At 48.6% G+C, this 20,609-nt stretch overlaps 7 protein-coding genes across 7 annotated transcripts; 4 read left to right on the forward strand and 3 right to left on the reverse strand.

The window, feature by feature from the left end:
* Positions 1-1,217: 1,217 nt before the first annotated feature.
* On the forward strand, positions 1,218-2,843 carry ARB_03950 (uncharacterized protein; the record flags this gene model as incomplete). The annotated part of the gene is made up of 2 exons (XM_003017028.1): positions 1,218-1,832; positions 1,899-2,843. The coding sequence occupies 2 exons, from the start codon at positions 1,218-1,220 to the stop codon at positions 2,841-2,843; spliced, it is 1,560 nt and encodes a 519-aa protein (XP_003017074.1).
* A 2,200-nt stretch (positions 2,844-5,043) lies between these two features.
* ARB_03951 (uncharacterized protein) lies at positions 5,044-5,688 on the forward strand (the record flags this gene model as incomplete). Its single annotated transcript, XM_003017029.1, has 1 exon — positions 5,044-5,688. One exon carries the CDS (start codon positions 5,044-5,046, stop codon positions 5,686-5,688), a length of 645 nt encoding a protein of 214 aa, XP_003017075.1.
* A 1,632-nt stretch (positions 5,689-7,320) lies between these two features.
* On the reverse strand, positions 7,321-8,296 carry ARB_03952 (uncharacterized protein; the record flags this gene model as incomplete). The annotated part of the gene is made up of 2 exons (XM_003017030.1): positions 7,321-7,676; positions 7,747-8,296. The coding sequence occupies 2 exons, from the start codon at positions 8,294-8,296 to the stop codon at positions 7,321-7,323; spliced, it is 906 nt and encodes a 301-aa protein (XP_003017076.1).
* A 2,203-nt stretch (positions 8,297-10,499) lies between these two features.
* ARB_03953 (uncharacterized protein) lies at positions 10,500-10,718 on the forward strand (the record flags this gene model as incomplete). Its single annotated transcript, XM_003017031.1, has 1 exon — positions 10,500-10,718. One exon carries the CDS (start codon positions 10,500-10,502, stop codon positions 10,716-10,718), a length of 219 nt encoding a protein of 72 aa, XP_003017077.1.
* Positions 10,719-11,429: 711 nt separating this feature from the next.
* Positions 11,430-12,606, reverse strand: ARB_03954 (protein N-terminal asparagine amidohydrolase, putative; the record flags this gene model as incomplete). Its single annotated transcript, XM_003017032.1, has 2 exons — positions 11,430-12,256; positions 12,447-12,606. 2 exons carry the CDS (start codon positions 12,604-12,606, stop codon positions 11,430-11,432), a joined length of 987 nt encoding a protein of 328 aa, XP_003017078.1.
* Positions 12,607-14,924: 2,318 nt separating this feature from the next.
* On the forward strand, positions 14,925-15,287 carry ARB_03955 (uncharacterized protein; the record flags this gene model as incomplete). Its single annotated transcript, XM_003017033.1, has 2 exons — positions 14,925-15,068; positions 15,105-15,287. The coding sequence occupies 2 exons, from the start codon at positions 14,925-14,927 to the stop codon at positions 15,285-15,287; spliced, it is 327 nt and encodes a 108-aa protein (XP_003017079.1).
* A 406-nt stretch (positions 15,288-15,693) lies between these two features.
* Positions 15,694-20,314, reverse strand: ARB_03956 (leucine permease transcriptional regulator (SAC3), putative; the record flags this gene model as incomplete). Its single annotated transcript, XM_003017034.1, has 10 exons — positions 15,694-16,715; positions 16,780-16,992; positions 17,047-17,133; positions 17,194-17,623; positions 17,700-18,100; positions 18,183-19,143; positions 19,201-19,380; positions 19,437-19,723; positions 19,785-20,095; positions 20,259-20,314. The coding sequence occupies 10 exons, from the start codon at positions 20,312-20,314 to the stop codon at positions 15,694-15,696; spliced, it is 3,948 nt and encodes a 1,315-aa protein (XP_003017080.1).
* Between the last annotated feature and the right edge of the window lie 295 nt (positions 20,315-20,609).

Consider the following 20,609-nt stretch of genomic DNA (forward strand, 5'->3'; position numbering starts at 1 on the left):
ATCCGTCAAAACGTAATTATTGACGAATTCCGGCTGAACTGCCTTGCCCTTAACCTTTCTAAAGAAGACACCGCTGAGCATCCCATCACCGTCAAACCAGTGGACATCCCTCCCATACTCATGGTTCATCGATGGGTTCCCCCCATTGCGAACGTACTGTCCACCATTGAACTCTTCCGGAATATCACCGGTATAACGGCAAGGTGTAGGTGGGCAAGTATTGTGCATCGGCGCAAAATTGCCATGTGTGTACCTGATAGCTATCTGGTAAACAAGGGCTACTAGATAGTAGATAGGGGGAGGGTGTTCAAAATCCCACGTACATAGGTATGCTAGGAGCCTTCGCTCCTGAGGCATTCTTCTGCTTCTCGTTATCCATTTAGTGCGGTGAGTCTGGCGCAGATAGGTCTGAAGTACATTTCTTCGGGCAGGCTAGACGTAGGGGCTGGCATATATCCCTAGCGACTGCCTTCTAGCCATGGTAGTCAACCACGGATCCAAAATCTTGATTTCCCTTTGCCATACCGTAAACTACTTCTCGATTCCATCCGGTTCCGCTGACTTGTTGCATTTCCGTCAGCCACCATCACCCTTGATTCCATCCTGGTCTGCTCTCGGAGTGGGCTCGTCGGCTTAAGGGCCCTCCAGCCTGACAAAGTGCCACAAGAAAAGGAAAGCCGACCCCTGCTGTGGCCACATAGGCCCTCACCGGCCAAAGATTACTGAAATAGCCCTGTTTGATAACTTGTTTGTCTGCCCTCCTCGGGCACCGGTGCTGTCAAGGTGCTCTTATACATGTTGGGAAAAAAAAGGACCAGCGTGTCCAGTGGTGGATGTGGGTGGTGGGTATGACCAGACGCTACTGCCCTCTGGTTATCCGGCTGCCATGGGTCGACATCTGCAATACTTTGCCTAGCAGGAAAAGCAAGGTGCAAGGTCAGGCAACTATTTAGAGCCCGGACGGTACGGAATGGCAGTTGGGGAGATCATCTTCCTTAACGTGTGACCAGAGTATTCAGAGAGACCCTGGAAATGAAGAAACGAACTGCGATTATCGTTGGTAAGGAAGCTGTCACATATTCTCTGGGACATTCACCGTATTTACTGACACTCGTATAACCAGGGGCTGGTGCCGGTGGGGTGGCCACGGCTGCTCGCCTGGCAAAAGAAGGCTTCAAAGTGACTGTGGTGGAGAAGAACGGATTCATTGGCGGTCGATGCTCGCTTATCCAGGAGAATGGCTATGTACGTTACTGCTTCGAAGATACCTGAATGAAAGAACTGACAAAAGCTACCAGAGATTTGATCAAGGACCGTCTCTCCTTTTGCTCCCGAGGCTCTTCGTGGATATCTTCAAAGACCTCGGTACTTCAATGCAGGATGAAGGAATTCAATTGCTCAAGTGCGAGCCCAACTATCGGATCTGGTTTGGGGACCATGACCGAGTTGACATGTCAACGGATTTGGCCAAAATGAAACTAGAAATAGAGCGCTATGAAGGTGACGCAGGGTTTGACCAGTACTTGTCGTACATGAAAGAGTCTGGCCAGCACCACGACCTGTCCATGGCCTATGTCATGAAGAAAAACTTCACAAGCCTCTTCAGCATGCTTCGGGCTGAGTTCCTGTTCTCTACCCTGCCACTGCATCCATTTGAGAGCATATACAGCCGGGCGAGCAGATATTTCGCTTCGGAAAAGATGAGACGAGTTTTCACTTTTGCAAGCATGTATCTTGGGATGAGCCCCTTCGATGCCCCGGCCACATATTCGTTGCTCCAGTACTCCGAGCTTGCTGATGGTATCTGGTATCCAGCTGGTGGGTTCCAAGGAGTAAGCCACCCAGATTTCGCATTCCTATATTCCATAAACTCACTTCCTAACTAATAACGTGAATAGGTCCTAGAGGCATTGGCGAATATCGGGAAGCGCTTGGGAGTGAAGTATCTCCTCAACCAGCCTGTATCATCAATCCAGCTTTCCAAAGACGGGCACACAGCAGTTGGAGTGAAACTAGGGTCCGGCAAGACTTTGACTGCAGATACGATTGTTATCAATGCCGATCTCGTCTACGCATATAACGAGCTCCTGCCAATCTCTCCTCTGGCTAACGACTTGAAAACGCGACCTTCGTCATGCAGTACTATTTCGTTCTTTTGGTCCTTCGATCGCGTCATTCCAGAACTGCAGCCACATAACATCTTTTTGGCAGACGAGTACCGGGAAAGCTTTGACTCGATTTTCAACGACCACACAATACCAGCCGATCCATCATTTTACGTGAATGTTCCCAGTCGTGTTGACCCAAGTGCAGCACCACAGGGCAAGGACGCTGCAGTGGCACTTGTCCCAGTGGGTCATTTGGTTGACAACAGCGCCTGGGCTGACGACATGGATTCTGTTGTGTCTAAAACCCGAGAGAGAGTCATTGACACTATCGAATCTCGCACGGGTGCTCGAGGCCTGCGTGATTGTATCATCTCAGAGCAAGTCAATACACCATTCACCTGGAAGGAGAAGTTCAATCTCCACCAGGGGGCCATCCTGGGGCTTTCTCACTCTTTCTTCAATGTACTGAGCTTCCGCCCGAAGACCAAACACGACACCATCAAGGGACTCTACTTCGTTGGTGCCAGTACACACCCCGGTACTGGGGTCCCAGTTTGTTTGGCAGGAAGTAAGATAGTCTGTGAGCAGATCCTCGAGAGTGTTGGTATCAGGAAGCCAGGCAAAGGGCTCCAAATGATTCGCGGATGGATAACATGTGGGAGGTTTGCGATGTTCGCGCTTGTTATTTTTGTTTGTGCTCTCGCTTTCGGCTTAAGAAGCTCTAGTTTACTATAGAGTATCTACAAGCAGCATCAACTGGTCAAGCAGCCACGAAAGCGCCTATTTAGATCTGTGTTTAGAGATACAGACACAAGCGGACGCCTTGGCCTATTAGGTAACTTAGCTCATTACGTAATAACTAAATTGACCAATAATATTTCAAGGAAATTTGCTGACCGCCTGTCCAATAGAAATTAAGTTTTTGAACCAATCAACTCGCTAATTAGGAAGTTATGCATAAAAAAGTATAATAAAAAAGCATAACAAATAATCAACGACGATCATCCTTAACTTCCTCGGGGCGACAAGAGAAAAATGCACTGAAACGATAAGTCGGTGTGCTCACCTAATTGTCAGATATAGAGCGACAAGATACCATATTTAGTCGAGCCATGATTTATTAAGATCGGTGTGCTCGCAGGTTGGTCACTTTAGCCAGTTAGCTCGACAGGCACCTGCTGTGTGAGCTCTCGATCAGGATTACCTTCTGCCGCGCAACGGTAAAGGATTGTGACAGCCTCCTTGAGCAATGGCAGCGGCTCTTCGGGCCAGCCATATTCCTTATAGGCCATGCGGGGTCGAATCTCCGACCTTATTCGATAAATGTTATCCACTGGCAATTCCTTTCTCGGACGACAAGCTCCTCAAGCAGTTGCATTTTCCGCTCGGTTTGACCATTGCGTCGGTAGGCTTCGCAAAGAGTAAGGTCAGGAACGACTACATGCAATAACGTCGTGTTCTTGAGCATGCTGGCAATACGCTAGAGAAGATCTATGCCCTTATGCGTTTCCTTGCTGGCGAGATAGGCTCTAGCAAGCACTTCCTGTGAGTATAACAGGTCGAGGTTTCCTTCTGGCAAGATTCCGTTGCGCCGCACAGCATTCTCGAGGGGGTTGAGCTTCTTCTAGTTGGTTATTGAGTATATAATAATTCGCAAAATGGGACTGTACCCGCAATAGAAATACGGGGTTGTCCGTGGATTCTGCTCTAGATAACATCTCTAAAACATCCTTATATATCAGAATTGCTTTGTCATATTGCTTATCCTCCGAAATAGCTGTAGCAAGGCCGAGCAGAAAGGTTTCATCCGGCTCTTTACTCCCTTCGACTGGGTTCTCAGCGCGGTATCAGGATTGCCATTTTAGTCTTACCGATCAGTAGGTAGGGTGAAGCAAGCCCTGCTTGAGACTTCAGTTGTTCAGTTGTCCTGGATGGTCAGGGTCCTTGATTCTTGAGTTAACATAGAGTATACGTTTGCACTGCTCTAGAGGTTCTTCGTATCTCCCAAAACCAAGCTGCCTTTCTGCAGCTAGGGCATAGAGAGGCAGACACATCTTCTGAGGGCTCTTTGGTCAAGCTCCAGCCTATCAAATAATGAGGTGGCCAGCCTATCAGCTTCAACGTCCATGGACTGTGAGAACAGGAGCATACTACACTAGAAAAGAAATTGGCAGACCATCCAAGTTTCATCCGAGAAACCTTTAGTGACTTAATTGAAGAACGTTGTCGCCGTCGAAGTTGCGAGAGCTGCTTGACATATAGTAGCTGGGACATTCGATTTGTCAATAAGCTTGTAACTCCGGATACCCTTCGTTATGCAATCAACAGCACATATAAAGTTGAGATATGGTTAGAGTAGGGCTCCCCATTGTATAGATGTTGTATGGAATCACGTACACGTGGCATCCTCGCTTTTCACCGCTATCAAGCAATTCATCCTTAGGTATCCCCTTGCTGGAGATTACCTCTTTGATCATCTTCTTGAGCTTATCTAAATCAAATCGCGCCTGAATCTTGCCACTTATGTTCATAGTATTGAAATGTTTCTTTTCGCCAAAGACTTTATAGAAAGTCTACCATAGACGTCAATGCATTTACCCACACCCATTTCGAGCCGCCCAAGCATGATCGCAATAAGCCTAGGATATATGAACAGCTTTAAGTCTTCACAAAGAGAAGAAACTAGACGTTTCCCCCACCAGTGCTGGTTCAAAGCCGCATGGGTTAGGATACTTAACTAGCTACTTTGTGTAACTAGTTAGTTGCTTTTGAAATTTCTCTATAATTAGCCCCACGCGACCAGATTCCATGGACATATCAAGATAGTTGATTTGCAGACAATCTTACCCATCACGACACAGGTCCAGAATAGCCTGCATAACCAAGTGTTGGCGCCAACTAGCAGACCCGATACGCGCTCCTCCTAGCCGACACCATGAGCGTCACAAACACTCCCAAAGTTGTGATGCTCCGTGTTGGCGAACGAACATTTCACACAACTGCTGAGACCTTGACTGAGAGAAGCGACTACTTCAAGGCCTACTTCTCAGGGAAATGGACAATTCCAACCATGGAAGACGGGTCCATCTTTATCGACGCTGACGGCGAGGCGTTTGAACATGTCATTCGGTATCTTCGACGAGGAGTCTTCCCACTGGCATTTGATGCAGCAAAAGGACACAACTATCACCTGTACACGAGTATCCTGGAGGAGGCAATATACTTCCAGTGTCACCGTCTAGTTACTTGGCTCAAGGACCAATGTTATCACAAATGTGTAACCTGGCATACCTCCGTGAAGGAAGTCGAAGGGGAAGTCGAAGGGGAGACAATGGCCGTAATGGGAGATGGAAGTTCCAGGGCTATGTCCATTGTGCGAGCTGCTACCAAAGAAAAGAAAACCTACGTCTGCCCACGTGAAATATTTTCACATTACGGGCAGAAGTGGAAGTGTGGACGTCAGTGTCACAATGCACAGGCTGGCGAAGATATCAAGTATGATGTCGAACATATACCATTATGGCACATACTGAAAACAGAGCATAATTTCAATAATGAGTGGATGACGGACGACGGGTAAGATAGGCTCCTTGGCCCCCAGTTGTGTTCCAGGTGAGACTAACAATCCACATCAAGTGCGGCCTTCGTCAAATATGTGAATGAGAAGGGGATGCATGGACTTCTTTGAACTCCCCACGGCGGATGTTGAAGATTCCTATACGCTACTCCATAGGTTAGGATGGGTTAAGGCGCATGGATAACAAGGCATGATACTGGATTTGATCCCCGAACTCATCGAATAATTTGACGAGGCGTATGCGGTAAGAAGGATGGATAGCTGGAAGGATGGAATATGGTGTGGGGGTAAAAAGAGGTCGGCATTTGACAAATCACTTTATTTTTAGATACTGCCAAAAGGGCATGACCTCACAAGTTTCCTGGTTCAAGAGATATTGGGTATAGAGATTGGAATTGAGCTGGTCCTTAGGCTTGTTCCCCTCTTAGGAGAAAATAAATAAATAAATAAAAAGACGTCGCAGAAGTCAATCCTGGTGCCTGCTGAAATGCTACATGAGAATCTAGTGTAATAAGACCCCATTTACGCAGCAGGTGTCTCATTGCTCAATACGGAGTACCCCTGGCGTATACAGGGCCTTTGCATGGTACGGCCCGCCGATAGCATATTTCGTGTCGTCAACAAGTCGGCTCAGAACTTATTGGGAGCGATATAGAAAGAGGTATCCCGGTGCTGGGAAATCAGGTAATATGGGCATCAATGGCCAGAACAGAGGGCAATGAGAGGGATGATGGAGATACGAATGTTGTTTGACTATGATTTCGTGTTTTGAAGTTGTTTGAAGTCGAAGTCGAGATGGAAGAAGTTCGAGACTGCTTAGTCAGCCACGTACTCACAGCGCGCGCGGATCAGATCGAAGGTTGTTGATATAGCATATAATGTGTAAGGACGAGGGTTATGATGCATGAGAGGCGCAAGAGAGAGAGAGAGAGAGAGAGGAGGGGATTATATGGATGGATAACATGTGCTATATATACTGTGATGGACAGACAGGCTGAGATCCTCCTTGCATCACAACTGCTTCACGAGGATGGATAAGAGACATACTGACGTCCCATCAGCCCCAAGCCAGCGACTCCATGAGAAAGAGAGAAAAGAGAAAAGAGAATTCATTAGAGAACACGAAATAATGTAAAGAAGTAAGGATGAAACATATGGACAAGGCCTGATAACCATCATCTGCTCCGTCGTGCTCCGTATGTCCCATGCGGTTCCAAAAACCAATGGAACGTTTTTTTCCCTCCCTTAACCCTTAGAATAGAACGAGCGAGCACCCCGTAAAGCATTTATTCAGGCAGGCAGACAAGGTAAGCGAGGCATCCGCCCATTTCATTATTTTTTTTTTTCTGAGGAATGCGAGGTTGGGCCCGGTGTGGCCGTGTGGTGGAAGAAATGGATGAATAATAAAGAGATATAATGATCCATGTACGCCGAGTAAGAAAGAACATGAAAAGAAAACTAAAGTGATAAGAAAATAAACAGAGAAGAAGTGAGACTGTGAGCTGTGACTACTGTCTGGGGCTTCGACTCTGTAGTAATGAAAAGAAAACGAAAACACAGGGCAAAGTGAGATACATGTAGTAGGACTAATGAGAAAGAAGCGAAGAGGTATCATGAACGTCGTGGCAGTTAAGTTTAAATATTGTGAGACTCATCGACAGGAAGCTTGGTCAGGCTCTTTTCATCATCATAGTCGTCGAAGCTGAGGCCAGCATCACGACAACGCTGGATCCATTTTGAAGCAATGTCGCTGCGAAGGTTGACTTCGTTCTTGAGCTTGGCGTTCTGAGCGCTGATCTCAGTGATGGCCTGGTTTGTGGTCATGTTGGTAGTGTCGAACCGAGCGGCCATTTCCTTGGAATCTTCCTGTAGCTTGGCAATGTACTGGATGGCGCGCTGGAGGATCGAACCCTTGGCCTTCTCGCAGCCAGGAACCATTTTGGCGATCTCATTGATACCTTCGTTGATGGTCTCACGGCGACGGCGCTCGACTGAATGCACGTTAGTAAAGACATTAAGTAACAAGTGAGAGGATAATGGAAAAAAAAAAAAAAAACCCACCTTCTTTGTGGTTGTTCTTTCGAACCTGGTGCCACTCGGCGGATCCGACAGTTGGCTTGGGACTGATTTGCTGGGCGGCCTGAGCCTGAGCTTCTCGAGCAGCATACACTGCGGCAGCGGTAGAGGTGTGGCTCTGGACGGGTCCCATGGAAACCTGGCCGACATCCTGGCCGAAGGAGAGGTTGTTCCCGAGGCCGTTGTTGTCAAAGGACGGCTCGGGAGGCGGGTACTTGGACTCGGGCTGGTGAGCGGCGAGTGCTGCTTTAGCAGTCATAGCATTGTCGTCAGACACACCATTCTGGTTACCGACGGCCTGGAGCAGTTGCTGGTCGATGTGGCTCAGGTCGGTGGTGTTGCTAGGCATGCCATGAGCATCGTAGCCGTAGTTATCGGTGGCCTGGATGTTGACGTCGAAGTTATTTGGGCCACCATGTGCAGAGCGAAGACGCTGGACATCACCAGTATCCATGACTTCTCGCTTGCGTTTGCCAGAGGAGATGTTAGGATCGGTAGAGCCGTGTTCCATAGTGTTCATAGAAGGCTCTGACATCCTGTCTCACTTCTTTTCTTTTATTTCTGGAGAAAAGCGAAGATTCTGATCGCGTCAAGTCCATGTTAGTGAATATTATAATAGTCCACAGCGATAAAACAGAAGATAGCAAGCTGGCTTTGTAGTTAATATATTCATAGCAATCCTAGTAAGGCAAAGATATGGAATAACAGCGCTTGTCGCGTCGGGGAAGGAGTTTTGCCAGGCAAACCAGCAGCCACAGCACGCAGCGAGAGCGAGATAAGAGTAGACAAGATCATTATTTGAGCAAACAAGCGCGCAGGAGAACAGAGAAACAGCTTGTAGGAGGATGATATCGCGCTGAGACGCGACTCTAGAGCAAAGAATAACAAGACAAGCAACAGTACAGAGCGGGGTTTTTTAAGGCGATGTTTGTCCAGAGCAGAAGAGAGTGAGAGAAACGCGATGAAAAAAGCCAGCAGCAAGAAGAGAAAGCGACAAGAGATGCAGACAGATCCAAGCAGCTAGGGCTGTTTATGCAGCTCGCGATAGCCCAAAGATGAAGCAGAGGAAGCCGGAGTAGACGCTGATGATGAAATGGCCTTGCATACCTTGATGATCTATCAGGTGACGAGAAGTCACCTGTTCGAGGGCTTGCGATATATAGATCGCGACGAGTGCCGGGAGCAGCAAGGGGACGGGAGGCCGAAGAGACAGACCTGACGGATGTCTGGAAAGACGCAGCGGGATGCTGAGCAGAGGCCGGCGACGGTGGTGGGACAGCGAGAAGCTGGAAAGGCGATGCTGAATTGCAGTTATAGCGAGAAGCGGACGGAGAGAGAGTGAGAGTAAGAGAGAGAGAGAGAGCGAAGGGAAAACTCACGTGGCGAGGCTAGGGCACGCTGCACACGCCACTTGCGCAGTTTGATAGCAGGACAAGCACAGGAGGACAGGCCAGGACAGGACAGGACAAGAACACGGCGGGCGATGCTGGTAGTTGTCGTCGGAGTAGTTGATGGTGAAGGATGACTCTGTGCATCTGCTGTCAGACTGAGAGGCCGCAGACTGTGATCCGGAGCAGCAGAGATGGCAGTCCGCCGGTCGAGATGGTGATGTTGACGGTGACGGTGATGGTGACGGTGGTGGTTAGCTAGTTATCTCTCATCCCAGGCCTTTGCCTCCCATCCTGCGGCCGTCCTGCTGCCCGGCCCTTATTCCTCTCTGCCCTCCGGCCTCTCCTCGACCTCGCTGCCCTCGTCCCTCCGCCGGCGCTCGACTCGCCCTCTGGATCTCCCTCCGCCGGTCATGTGCCCAGGTCCCGTGCCTTGCTCGCCGCTGACGAATCAGGCTCCACGGCCGGGCTCTCGCTTCCTATTGGCTGGCCCGCTGCTCGCCGGTGTCCCCATAGTGGTGTGCACGGGAGATGGGCTTCGACGGGCCATGAGTTTGTTATCACCCACACTCACACACTCACACACTCACACACCTCCACCAGGGATCAAGGACCAAGGGCCATGGATCTTTGCCGACGTCGCGCTGGATGCGTCGATAGGACAGAGGAGGGCTGCCCACCCGGCGCATGGTCCTCTTGCCGCAGAACCTTGCTCGGTTCTCGAAAAGACTGAGCCTCCCGCCACTTAGTCAGGCATGCATCCCAACTGGAGAAACTGGAGAAAAAGCACATCTCGGGGAAATCAAGGTCCTGCTGCTGAGACATGTTGGCCAACCGGTTCGTTTTGTTTGCTGTTTGTCAACCGCAAGCTTAGCTCGGGCAGTTATGAGGCCGCCCATCCGTCTGTTCTCGGTTGCAACGGTCGCCATTTATTATTATCGTCTGTTCTGCGCTTCCTGCCTGCAGGAATATCCAAAGGCTATTGATCCGCCCCAGATCTCCCCATGGATAATTAATTACCTTTTGTTGCCCTTTGCTTGACCTTGCATGGATGGGGTACGGGGAAGATAAGAGGAGGAATATCCTTATCATTCCTGTTCGGCATTCGTTATTCAGGTGACTGGTCTGACCCGGTCCAGGAAGAAACTCAGGTTTCTCAAATAGGAGAAAGGAGGGCAGCAGTGTTCATGGCCGCGTATTCGGACAGCCAAAAAAATCCCCGTCAACAGGCACGCAAAGGTGGTGAGACGAAGAGCTCTCTCACTCCATAGCCCTCGCATCACCTGCTCATGACAGGGTACCCACTGGTATGGTTGGTAGCGCGAGTTCACAGTCATCCTTACCCGGACGATGTTTGCTTTTTTCTCTTCTTCTCTCCCCAAAGAACGAGAGACGACTCAAAACCAGACCACAGCCCTAGTACAGACGGGAAAGGTGCGCATTGTGAGAGATAGACATGCTCTCTTGTTTGTCTGGCAAGCTGTTCCATTTGACCGGTCGAATAGATGGCTAGATGACCGGATAGGTGTTGTCATTCCCCTGGTCACCGTACCACCAGCCGCCAACTAAACCCGTCGACTTGCCAGCAGCGTCTAACCACCGGCCACACTCAATACATGTGGTAGAAAGTTGACACCGGCTAACTAAAGTTGCTTTTTTTTTCCGGCCTGTCACTCTAGTTACTCTGTACATGAACAATAAGTTCTCGGACAGCGAGTTGTAGTAGGAATAATAATAATAATAATAATAACATCCGAGACGAGCCAACTTACCTGCTACTATCGTCTTCACCACCGGCGGCCTCATCTCAGGATCCGCCATCTTTGCTGGTCAAGGTCCTTTGACTGGCCGTTCTTTATTCTGCTCTCCACATCTCATCCACATCCAACTGGTTTATCCTGCATGAACAGCCCTGCAAGATGGGCCCCCTTCAGATGTTCACAGGAGATGAAGAAGAAGAAAAAGAGATGAAGTTGTTTTTTTTTTTACGTGGGAGGTTGAAGCCCTAAGTTAACTGGAACCGTCACGCCTCAGTCACATGGGCTCACATGGGCTCAGGTGATATCAAGATGGAGCAGACGAGAGCCTCGAAGGACTCTCGAAGACCAGGGGCAAAAGGGATGCTTCGCCAGACCAGACACATTAACCTCTCTTGGGCGGTTGTGTCTAAAATGTGATACGGATGGGCTTAGTTGGCCGTGGTGGTTGTCGTTGTTGTTGCGCTGCTGTTGGCAGGCTTACTTCTAAATATACTCTCCTACCACACAAACAAGTTATATATCATATCTTCACAGATCCGACCATTCTGGGCGTTGAGTCGGTGTCAACCAGGCAGATACCCTCTTCTGTGGCCCCAAGCATATCCCATATCAGTATCTCGACTCTATTCCCATCCTCCTCGTCCCCCACTTTGCGTGGGCAGCGTCGGATGCCAACCACACAACTTGACCCAGCATACCTCGCAGTATCCTTGCCTTCCTGTCCCTCTTCTTCCCCAGCCCGGTTGGCAAACACGATTATGACCTGGGGCTCAGCCATTTCATCAGATGAGTCCTCCACACCCCCTTCATCAGGCAAGAAAAGAGGCGCAAACCGGGATATCCAGTACTGGAACGTATCCATGTCAGGTTTGTCGGCCATCGTAGATAGTTCTTCGGAGCTTAATAGTGTCAGCCATGCCATGGATAGAACCACTAGCTTAGCTCCGCTTGTTCGAGCATGCGTTGCAAATTCACAGGCGCTATAGGAGGCAATGAATTTATACGGGTTGATGTCCATGCATATTCCTACAGTGGTCGGTATTTCGTTCTTTGGAGAGGAACTAACACTAGCATCACCACTGTCATCTTTGGGTATACTTTGTCGCTTGGTAGGAGTAGACAGGGGCATTAAGAAGAATCCGCTTTCATGGGACTCTCCTTCGTGAGCCCACGGATCATCAGTGTAGTAAAGATGGTGTTTTCTATAGTTCACCAACGTCTCGCCAGATTCTTTGACAACGATAAGCGAATTGAATCGGCGCTCGCCCTGCACATCTTCCCCTGTTCTGGCTTGCAGAGATAGGTTATCTTGCAGCGTCGAAGGGCAGATCTCTGGATATCCCACGGCTACCACGGAACCTAACTTTTGAGCAACCGTACGCGCCCAGCGAGCCGATGGTCCGGCCTCTGATGGCTCAAGATACGGTCGTACAGCCTTCAGGGATGGAAAGTTATATCCTTATAGCTAGGGCATGAGCATAGTCATTTGATAATCGGGTATCAGACCCACGAATTGCAGCGTGCATCACTCACTCACCACTGAATGCCATCTCAGGTAGAACAAGTAGATCTAGATTTTTCCTCTTGCCATTGCCTTGAAGTATCCTGTCCAGCTTTCCAACCAGTGCATCGGCTTTTCGGATATTCCCCTCGACATCTGCGAGTCGTGAGCGTAGCTGGAAGGTCGCGATCCTCATTGCCACCAAACAACAAAAGTAGCACCAGGAACTATTGTAGCAAAATCTCAACTAATATGAAGGGCAACAGTGGTCTAGTCGATATCAAATAATCAAATAGCAGATTTATGCATTCATGCTCCGTGAAAACTCACTTATCTGCAAATCTGGCAACGGAAGAGAGCCCTGGGTGATAGATATTTGATTAGTCACGTTCCCTTGACCCGCTAGGCGGTCTTCGCCTCCTGGTGGTTAATTCTCTCTGTTTATCAACAACGAACCATTAATTGTAGCTATTTGGTTGCCTGAATATATACTGCCCCCGCAAGCTTCTTAAGAAACCAAGTGCTTTAACTATATAATGCTACTTCGGATACCACATAGTCACCATCTATATGTCACAGTATTCCCTTTCTAGGAGTACTTGCTGTTCGCCATCCATCAGCTTCCAACTTTGGACTACAGCGCTATTCGACGAAGGCTTCAGCATCCATACTATTTTGTTGGTCTGCGGATTCGATTTGTGCGGAACCCGGAGACGACACAGCGGTCCGTCTGTTTCTATGATGGGACCCCCGTATTGCCAGGCCCTACTGGTCCTAAACTTAATATTTATCCAAACATTATAGGGAGCCGTGACGACAGCAGCCTGCGGGATATTAAAACCGCCACAGGCACCGTGGAAGTGAGATGTTGATGTCAGAGCACTTGACATAGATGCTATGCTTCCTTCTTCCACTGTTTCTGTGACTATGACGTGCAACTGAGTGGTCTGTAAAAAGCTGGCCCGCTCTACGATGCAAATGTGAGAAAATGAGCGTGGAAACGCCGTGATATTTTGCTGTTGAGGGTTCCCGTCAGCAGATACAAGTAGCCTTAGGCAAATGAGATAATTGTCGCTGTTAAATCCGACGACGTAAATCTCATCATTATGGCAAAACGCGTAGGCTCCCCAGTAGCGCATTACTTCGGGGCTCCATAGATACCTGCACTTTATTTCTTCCTTGAAATCGAGGACAAAAACCCCATCGTTGGCTCGCTGGAGTATAGAGAACTTCGCTCACAATCAGTCTCGTCGTATATTATCAGCAGATAGCGGCCGCATTCTGAAAATGATGCTTTTTCAGCCGCAAAGGCGACGTCTGATGGAAGAAAGTTAGATCAGCTAACTAATTTAGTGAAAATGCGAAAACAAAAGCCTACCATTGATAAACATCGGCCTGCTCCCACTTCGAAGGTCGGCAATCCAAAACCCCAGCTTTAGAGCCGGGATTGTCCATGTAACAATTGGAAGTGTCGGATGGAAAGAGCCCTGAAGTCTCAAAGACGGAAAATCATTGAGTTCACTGCTGTCTTTGGCAGAATATTGGCAGCTGAATAAAAATGAGCGAACGCTGTTATTTGATTCTCCGACTCTAAGGATTTCAAAGCGTAATGTGCTGGACAATAAGCCATCGTCCTGCTCTGGGAAGCAAACTAGTATATATTGGTTGTCTGGAGAGGCACAGACAAAGCGTCCACCTGTAAATTGATATTCGAGATGGTACTCCGAGGCATCGACCGGATCATCATCGAAAATGATGCGCGATGAGTAGTGGCGGGTATTAATCCCATCAGTGTAATATATATAATCTCCCGATGTGGGTATCTCTACTGAGGTGATTGACTGCAAGGATACCGGAGATGTGAAATAAAACTCCCTGGGGAATCCGGAATAGTCTCTCACCCGCCGGCCTGATATCTTTTGTCGGATTATTAGCAATAGATATACTATGACATATGCGAGGTATGTTAAAGGTGATTACCTTGAAACCCTTCTCACTTTGGCACTCTGTGTTTATACAGCAGCGAGAGTGACCACTCCAGGCGACAAGCATAAATCCATACCCACTCTGACGAACTTCTGCAATGCGATGGTGGTTATCAGCGGGGAGTATAGAGAATGTATAGTATCCCTCCCTGTAAATTCCCATGATCCGATTATCCCTATCGAAGAATTTCAAGGGCCTAAAGGTGGCATCAAAGGTAGTATCCCAAGTTGACTTCCAGGTCCAATTCCGGGGACATTTCCGCCACACCCGACCCTTGCTATTGGCATGTTCAAACGCGAACAATACAGGTTCATTTTCATTGCCCCCGAAGAATGCGGTAACCGGGAAAGTAGGAGTATTATCGGAAACAACTACGGGAGGAGGATAGCCAGGCCTCGTTTGGATAGTTAGGCCATCTCAAATCGATCTACTTGCAATCTACTCCTGGGCAATCACCCATCTGCTCTCTAGTATCGTGTCTATATAAACAGGCCTCTCCTCGACAGAAATCCAACATGTGCTCATCTCATGTACTCCTCATTCTATCTTCCTCTACCTTCATCAAGAAAACATAACAAGTCACTATGGCCGGTACCATGTCTCTACCAAATCTACTACTGCCAGGGACAAAAAGTCAAACCCCGTGGTGCAACCATCAACGTCTTCCGACAGGTATGAAATAACGCATGATACATGGCAGGTTATCAGAGTGCTAATGTTCATTTCTTCTTCAGCAAGGAGAAGGCAGACAGTCTCCAACGGTCCATGTTGACTGGCTATATCTATGAAACTCGCTCCAGCGAGCTTCCCATCTCCGAACGGCTGCACCAAAGGGCAAACACTGCCGCATCCCCGAAGACTACGGACGGCCTGCTCTGGCTCGACATCTAGAGCCATCATATCAGGGACAAGGAAGCCATTGACCTATCGATCATTGACTCTTGCAATCAAAACGGAGCTTTAAACATTCTTCGTGAAGGTCGTCTCATTGGGTATGAACGAGGTGAGGTGGAAGGCTAAAACTCTTCATGTATGATTGATGAAGGAAAGGATATAAATGGGTAGAAATGGTATAATATACGCAATGTAAAAAAATTGAATCATGACAAATTAACCCTTGCAACCAACTCCGTTTCGTCCCAATACAAACCACGCCAGAACAACAAAAAAACGTAGAGTAGCCCTTATGCTGAACGCCTGAATGCTGGAGATCCTAAAATATGATGTATGTTGGAGGTTGTGCAGAAAACAAACTGAAGCGTCAAGGATATCAAGTTCAACGTCAAAAAAAAGTAACTTAGTACTGCGGTTCTTTTCCTTTCTCACTGTTCCTTTTCACCCTTTGGGAGGGTGTGATTGGCTTGGTTGCAAGGCCTTTGGCACCAGTGGCCCTTATTCTTTGTTCTGTCCTGGAGAGAGTCCTGCCCAAACCAAGCGGCGAAGAAGGGGCGAGAGCAACGTCATACCCGTTAACGATTGCACGGGATCCATCAAAGCTAGGTTGGGATCCAATGCTTGATCTCCCGAAAACGGAGCTAGACGGGGAAGAAACGGAGCGGGTAAAGTCTGGGACCTCGTCCCATAGTCGAGCTCCCTGAGACAAGGTATGGGCAGCCAGCCTAGCTGCAGAGAGAAGGAGCTCGTCTTCGTCTATTGCAGGTTTCGAAGGCTGGGGAGCAGATGTTGGAGGCTTCTTGTGTCTAGGTCGGTTACTAGTCATAAGCTCCTCCACCGAAAGCTCGTCTTCCGGAGTGAGCCTGGCTACTTTTGAGCCTCTCTTATGGTGGACATCCAGTTCCTCGATAAGTGCGTCGGCTTTTCGTTTCATGATGTCGGCTTCTATCGAGGCCCGCCTGGCAGCTTCTTTTCGTGCAGCCTTCTTTTCAGCTGTTTGTCTCCTTGCTATTTCTCGCTGAGCTGCCTGGAGTTCACGCGCAAGCTCCCGTTGACGCTGAATCTCACGCTCGGCCCGCTCTTTCTCCTCAGCCTGGCGTCTGGCTTCTTCCTGGGCCTCCTTTTGCTTTCGTAGTGCCTCTCTGGCCGCCTCTCGGGCAGCAGCCTCCTGTCTCTCCAATTCTTCTTTCTTAGCCTTCTCCTCCTCAAGCCTCTGACGCTCTCTTTCTTGTTCTAACTGAAGTGCTTCTCGCTTCTTCTTTTCTTCCTCTTCTGCCTTTTTAGCTTCAGCTTCTTCCCTCTCTTTTGACTTTTCCTCTTCTGCTTCTTTCAATTGTTCCAGGGAGGGGCCAGGTTGTATATCAGTACTTGGCTCTAATTGGAATGGGTTTGACGGTTGAGCATTAGACGCCGCTCGCTCAGAGTCTGAATGGTGACGGTATTAGTTATAAAAGTAGCTCAAAGAGCCCATGGAGAGTGGCAACATTACCGTTAAGTTCAAAGGGAGAGGATGTGAAAGAGAACTTTGCCGAGGAACGGGGTGCGGGTTCCACTGTCTCGTGATTTCCAGTCAAATCGATAGATGAAGTTGGCTGGAACATGGTAAAAGGGGATGCGGCCTTGGCCGTTTCGACGGTGCTGCCTTCATTTGATGGCTGTTCGGTCGCGGACTGAGCTGGCTTTCCTGACGTAAAGATCGAGCCTGTATTGAGTTAGTATGCAGACATAGCTTCTTGACTAGAGATATTGCACTTACTTTGTCCAAACAAAGGAGGTTTCTGGCTGGTCGCACTCCCAGGGAAAGGAGTAAATAAAGGCTGAGATGGCTTCTTTGAAGTTTCATCTGTATGCTGTTAGAAATGATCCATATAGGGTTGGAAGTAGCGTGAGTCCAAAGGCTAACCTTGCGAGGGCGAAGATGTTTGCTGAGGTTTCCCAAATGGAGAATCAACAGGTTTGACTTCAGAAGACTTAGTTTCGGCCGGGGGACCAAATGGTGAAGCGGATCCAAACAGAGACTGCTGTGCCTTCGGATCAGCAGGCTTCACTTCAGTTGCCTCGGCCGTGTCAGTAGGCGCAGTGGAGGCAAAACCAAACGTTGGAGCAGCTTGAGTGGTTTGCTCTCCTTTGAATACCCCATTAGTACTGGGTGATGAAAAGGACGGTGACCCAAAACCAGACACGTTAACTGTAGGAAACGTTGATGAGAATGTAGGCGGGTTAGAAGTAGCTGTGGCAGAAGCTTCACTTGAATTTTGTATTGTAGGTGTTGGTGACAAAGATAACGAGGCTGGAGTTTGAGCCGGGCTTGGCTGCCCAAACTGAACGGTTGGCTAGATAGAATGACTGCAGTCAGTATGTGTGCAATCAAGAGAGAAAGGGACCAAAGGTCAAGGGTCGCCCATATACCTTAGGATTAGAGTTTTGAGGGACAAAGGGCGAGGCAGCGGGAGATAACCGGGAGTTAGATGGGGGTCCAAATGGAGAGCTTTGACCGAAAGGTGACGTAGAAACAGCTGGTGACGGTGTACCGAATGTTACGGCTGGCTTATTAATCGTTTCAAATGGTGACTGCTGCGTTGTTTGAAAGGGGTTCGGCTTATCTTCCTCGTCGCTAACGAAAAGGCCCTCTTCGTCTCCTTGCATCGATTGAACGGAGGATTCGTTTTGAAGGAGAGAGGCATCGATCATTTTGTACCTGATGGCTTGGGAAACACTCATTCCAAGAATGACGGCAGCCAGTGATCTTCCGCAGCGTTTTTGCTCAACAAGTCGATAAGAGAAAGTCTGCCGGGAAGATGGTTGGAATACTATTTGCAAATTATTAGAATCACATCAACATTGCAATTTAATTGATATTAAATGCTGTTGTCGAAGCAGTTGAATACGCACCAACCGAGTCAAGTGGACGATTAGCCCAATTCAGATAAAGCTGGCCCTCACTATTGGTTGCGAACTCAAGGTCTTGCTCTTCGCAGAAGGCAATTGTCTGCTCATCATTGTCAAAAGCCAAAGCTGTAGTGAGTTCATCGACCGTCCATTCTTGATTTTTATGCTGCTGAGAGGCAGGTTGTCGGCAGTACGCTTTCCAGATTGACCTAATCGCTGTTTGGCGGACTTGGTTGAAGTAGACCTCTGCCACACAAGCCATAAGGTAAGACACACTCTTCGATTTGACAAGCTTGAAGAATCGGGAATAGAGACCCTGAGCAAGCGGATTAGGCCGTTTAGCATCTAATGTGCCTTGGTACTCCCAGGTATTTCCTGCAGCTGCAAACATTTCCATGGCCACCTGGACCCGAGGAGACTCCCGTAGTTCACGGGGCCATTTTTGAACTCGAGCTTCAAGATCCGGGCGTTGGTCGTGGATGGAAAACAAAATGTAATAAGCTCTGAACTCAGCCTCATTTGGAAATGTAAGTCTTCCGCGATTATCGTCGTAGTAATAAAGCAGCGATAGAAGGGTATTGTTTAGTTGCTCTCGCTCTTGATGATGGTCGAACTGCTCCTGGTTCGTTGGGCTCGATAACAGATGGAGCGACAAAATGTGAAAACGAGCAATCCTTTCGAAGCATTTGACGGCAATTTCGATATCTTGTTTCTGGCTAACTTGTTGGATGGATAAGTCGTTTCGTACTGAACGTGTCCGGTCCCAAACAAATTTGTGCCTCGAACCAAGGGTCTCATCACTGGTAGTAACATGGCGAAGCATATAGTTGATCGTTTGTAGCAGTGTTTTAGGGGTACGGATATCTGATGGCAACTGCTCGTCCTTACCAGCAGCTGATCTTCTGAATCGTTTTATCATCCTCCCTTCCATACTACTAGAGACTCCAGAGTCCGGGTCAACATGCTAATTAAGATCATTAGTTCCTGCCCATACTGTAAAAGGACAACGTGATATGCGAACCTTTTCACATTTATCCACCATTTTTTGGACAATCCTTTCTACTCGTTCGAACTCAGGACACATATCCGTGCAGTTACCTGTTGGAGTGATTGCCTGCTTCAAAGTAGTGGGCTGATCCGGGTCGGGCATAATTCCGGCTTTGATAGCTTGTATGCGCTGGCGGGCGCGATCTTGTTTTAGCTACAGTAAAGAATTAGTTGGATGGAAATTTCGCGGGTATATGAAGAAAAGCTCACCCGTTCATATCGAGTGTTATAGTCTTCGATATTATCTGCCTGCTTGACGACCGTAGGGGTAGGATCATTGCGTCGCCTTGGATCTCTGGATCGATCAATCGCTCCAAACCCGCGAGTTCCTCCACGTCCTCCACGAGTTTGTCCAGAATTGGCATGATGATTTCCTCTGCCTCGAGTAGCAGAGCCAGATGGTGCGTTAGCCGGTGCATTTGATTTGGGTCCAAACGGGTTGAACGCCTGCTGGCCATTCGTCTGAGCGACAGGGGGATTAGACCCTTTCCGAAAGCCTGTAGATAAGGTTAGTACAATGCGTATGGCCAATATTCGGCATGTCTAGATTAGTGTTACCTGTGAACCCGCCTCTACCACTATTGTCTCCAGCTTGGGGGCTTCCGTGTGATGAAGTGCCGAATGGTGACGAACTAGCACCCCTGCCGCGACCTCCTCTGGCACTCACAGGGTGGCCTTGGTTCGATGCATTATTTCCGGCAGCAGCAGGTACACCTGAGTCAGATGAATTTGGGGGTCGGTGCCCTCCTCTCGTTGAACGGCCGCGGAAAGGTGTACCTGACCCACGCTTTGAGCCCGCAGAATTGGTAAGAACAGACTTGTATAAGCTGGACATCTTTAGCACACCGTTCTGGGAGCGGCCTCCTCCCCTTTACGCGCAAAGGGAGAAATAATGCCTAGACAAACATGCCAGGATGAGGTTTATGGATGGCGGTGGTAGCTCTAGTGTACCGTGAAGCAAGGCTAATCCAGATGTGAAAGAAATGGATTATTATCTGTAAAGAAAAACACACTCATTAGCTTATCGCATACTTATCCAGGTTCCATATGGTGGTCTCTAGGGTTGCATAGGTAATTCCAAGCTCCATTTCCAGAATGCATCTCCCGTATCCCTCCCTATGGATATTCCGATTTTGGGCTGTGACTCCGTGTCGCGCGGGGAACTAGGGCTGGGAGGCCACGAACGGGAGGCTGAGGGCGAAAAAATCATGCGGCATACGAACGCGTTGTGTGTAAGGAGCTTGCTGGAGCTTGGAGAATGTGATGGTTACGTACTCGGATCTCGTAGGCTTGACGCGAGTTAGGAAAGGTGATTTCGAGCTTGAGCTTTCAGTCCGCTAGAAGGAAAAGGGCAGCCGGTGTGGGAGCTCGCGTGCCTTGCAA

The sequence above is a fragment of the Trichophyton benhamiae genome (assembly GCF_000151125.1).
Source record: "Trichophyton benhamiae CBS 112371 chromosome Unknown contig01293.0, whole genome shotgun sequence".
Taxonomy (NCBI): Eukaryota; Fungi; Ascomycota; class Eurotiomycetes; order Onygenales; family Arthrodermataceae; genus Trichophyton; species Trichophyton benhamiae.